This window comes from Priapulus caudatus, unplaced genomic scaffold (genome assembly GCF_000485595.1).
Source record: "Priapulus caudatus unplaced genomic scaffold, Priapulus_caudatus-5.0.1 Scaffold150, whole genome shotgun sequence".
NCBI lineage: Eukaryota > Metazoa > Priapulida > Priapulimorpha > Priapulimorphida > Priapulidae > Priapulus > Priapulus caudatus.
This window is the reverse complement of record NW_014577211.1, coordinates 165,182-168,517: the sequence shown is the minus strand read 5'-3', so window position 1 is coordinate 168,517 and position 3,336 is coordinate 165,182. Positions and strand designations below refer to the sequence as shown.

Below are 3,336 nucleotides of genomic sequence, written 5' to 3'. Positions count from 1 at the left end.
CATATTAATGCCTTTTTAAACAACGACAATTTATATACAATAACAGTCATTGCATTGCCAAAGTTAGTCTGCTGTCTCACTGTAAAATAACGTCAATTATTAAAGTCTGCGCTGTGGCCTCTGTACTAGTACTACCATAGAAATATATAGCACACTTATTTCTATGAGTACTACAGCGGAATCTTTGTTATGTACTCTTGGTATTTGAAACGCAAATGTAATCGCTTACTAGCGCCGACGCAGCGGCCAGATATAGTAACCACTGAGACTCATAACAATGAAGCAATGATATTATAATAATATATGCATACACACTATAGAAATACATACTAATGAGACTCTGTATGTTCTTTGTATATTTTAATAACACACGCACACACACCTGTATATATATAAAAACAATTTTTAAAAATGGACACATTTTTATATCATGATTCATGATATCAGAGCTGGGTTCACACCACACAGTCAGTGGTTCACGCACGCACGCACGCACGCGTAATATATATATAATATATATATATATATATATTTGACTTTGAGGGATGGTGGGAAAATTAGCATAGCAAGATAAAAAAAATTCGAACAAAATTTATGTATAAAAAATTGATAAATTAACTTTTCGGAATTTTTAATGTATACCTGGAAGAAAAAATAAACTTTTTTTATTGCAGGTGTTTATGCTATTAACAGCCGCAGAAAGGTAAGCTAAAAAGTGATAAACGGCGACAGACACTTAAAGATCGTGGCCAATATGAATAATGTAAAGAAGGAAATGCTGCCGAAAAGCAAAAAATGTAGGTTAAAAATAAAAGACATTTGAAAATTTGTCCTGAGCTACCCAATGGCCAAAACCAGCTAAATAAAGCCAGGAGAGAGAGAGAGAGAGATAGAGTTAGACAGGCAAGATGCAGAGCACTGTGGAAGGCAAGGACTTGTGCCAATCGAGCAATCTACCAAGTACAGTCGAACTTCGTTACTAACTTAATTACTACGTTCCCTGTTTATAACGTATACACTGTTACAACGTACACATCTCCAAGTCCCGAATTTGTGTAATGCATTATTCCATTTGCCAGTATCGTTTACAACGTACACCTTTATAATGTAAACTTCAATACAACGTTCAAAATTTTCACTGGAAAAATGCATACTAGCTTTCGTTACAAAGTACGGCGGGAAACCTTGCAGCACTCAATCTTTCATTTCTTTGAGTGCAAATAACGGGAACAAAAGACGGGTGTCTTCAATACATTGTTTTATTTTACTCTAAATTGACAAATTTGTTACAGGTGTTATCATTAAACTTTCATGTTTTAATTCTTGCGTTAGCATACATTTTATGGAAATTGGTTACAACAAACTATCGTTATAACGTACTGATTCTTAAGGTCCCTGGAGGTACGTTGTAATGAACTTCGACTGTGCTATGACGCACGCCAAAAAGAAGAACTGTAGTGTGTAAATCACTGAGATCATTACATAGATCACAGGCACAGAAGTACAAAATCCCTGGAAAAATTATCACTGATCAAATATTTAGGAAAGCTTTGGTCTGTTGCACCTCGTTCTCCTAGTCAATTTATCGACATTTGACACTGATGAGATTGCAGCACATTTCTAGTCTCAAACGTCTGTCCACAAACACCACAGATCCAATTTTTTTTCGTGTGTGATGTTGACTAAGCATGCTGCATCTGCATTTTTATCTCTGCAATGGCAGCCAAATGCATCTTAGACGTTTTGTGTAGTAAAAACCTTCTCTTGCTCTTAGAAGTTGTCATGCATAAGTTGCACACAATCCCGTTTGATTTTGGTAATTTCTTATCATATTTAGTCAACACATTTTGAGGGATATTACACCCATGAACTTCAAACCGATGATGATACAACGTTTCTATGCCATCATAAACCTTGTCAGAAATGCACAAAGAGCAGCCATATGTTCCCGGCTTCCTTCCATTTGGGTGTTCCCTGTAACCGCTCTTCAACTGCCCATTGCCATCAGGGGCATTGCAGGTGGATGTGTCCAGATCAGAGGCAGGATATATGACCTGTCTACCAAACCATGTTTGCTTTACTATTTCTTCTGTTGCTTCCTTTTGTGCTTCTCCTGCTGTTTTTCTAGCAGCTTCTTTTTGTGCCTCTCTTGCTGCTTTTCTTGCTGCTGCTTTCTGTGCGAGTATCATTGCACTATTAGCTCGGTTCGAGCGAGATATTCCTTTACACTGTGTGAATAAGACCTTTCTCTTTCGCCTCCTTTTCAATGACAATGGCTGTGGAGCTGGAATCACTATATTCGCCATGGCTGCATCCGAGCTCGGATTCATATCACTAGCTTCAACGTGCTCAGTCTCCTCCTCCTTGTGCGGCGGCAGCGACGGTGGGGCTTGAAACGATGTCCCCTCTCCGGACACCATCTGTAGCCAGTTCATCACATTCTCGTCATTAATGCTGCGACCTTCAACGATGTCTAGAGATTCGCCATGATCAACTGCCGTTCCACCTGCCATGTCAGAATCATACTGCAGCTCTATATACTCATCCACAACATCGGACACTGGCTCCAACTTCGGTTGTACGAGCACCGAATAGTCGACTGAACGCTCGCAAGGATGCTGGTTCTGTTCATCAGGGGCAGAGTTGTGGCCTTCGCAGATGAGCAGCTTGCAGTGGGCGGTCTGCGCATGAACACTAAAGTCATTCACTGTGAAGAAACACTCCCAGCATGCCGTGCATCGGTAGTAGACCGACGAACCACCGATAGGATCCAGTGCCATCATCATAGGAGGGTATAGTCTGACGTTGCCACGTAGAAAGTTAGTAGGCCTACTGGATGCCTGCCTCGAGTTCCACTTTGTTGTCAAATCGATAGCCACTGCCTGCATGTATGAATGAAAACCGCATAAGATAACATTACTTGTCTTTTCGCAGTTGGGTTTTCTTAGTTAGTTTTCACTATTTCTAGAAGTAGAAGTTTATGACAATTTATAATTATAATTTATATACTGTCTGACAAATAATGAATTGCCAAAGTGAAAGTAGGCTATGGTCAATGTATAAAGTCTGTGCTGTGCATGGCCTGGCTGTACTAGTACTACCATAGAAATATATAGAGACACGTCTATCTATATTATTTCTGAGTACTACAGAGGAATCTGTTGTTATGGAGCCCTCCGATCGGTTCTCTCAAGGCGGCAAATGTAATCGCTATACTAGCGCCGACCAGCGGCACAGAAACAGATATATATCATATATACACAGTAGATCACTGCATATTATGATATTATATATTGTAACTGTATAACCTACACAAAGGCTGCCAAGTTATCTCTA

The 3,336-nt window shown here is 39.6% G+C and overlaps 2 protein-coding genes across 6 annotated transcripts in view; both read right to left on the bottom strand.

Moving 5' to 3' along the window:
• Positions 1-3,336, bottom strand: part of LOC106806257 — a 15,603-nt gene that overhangs the window by 8,801 nt on the left and 3,466 nt on the right. Inside the window, exon 2 of one of the 5 annotated variants that reach the window (XM_014808131.1) lies at positions 156-170. The exons of 3 other annotated variants lie outside the window; for them this stretch is intronic. The gene's annotated coding sequence lies outside the window, so the exon portion shown is untranslated. One more of the 5 variants, XM_014808134.1, reaches the window with a different exon arrangement.
• LOC106806258 lies at positions 1,244-3,166 on the bottom strand. Its single transcript, XM_014808135.1, has 2 exons — positions 3,148-3,166; positions 1,244-2,882 (listed from the first exon to the last, which is right to left on the bottom strand). Exon 2 carries the CDS (start codon positions 2,784-2,786, stop codon positions 1,683-1,685), a length of 1,104 nt encoding a protein of 367 aa, XP_014663621.1. The 5' UTR covers positions 2,787-2,882; positions 3,148-3,166; the 3' UTR covers positions 1,244-1,682.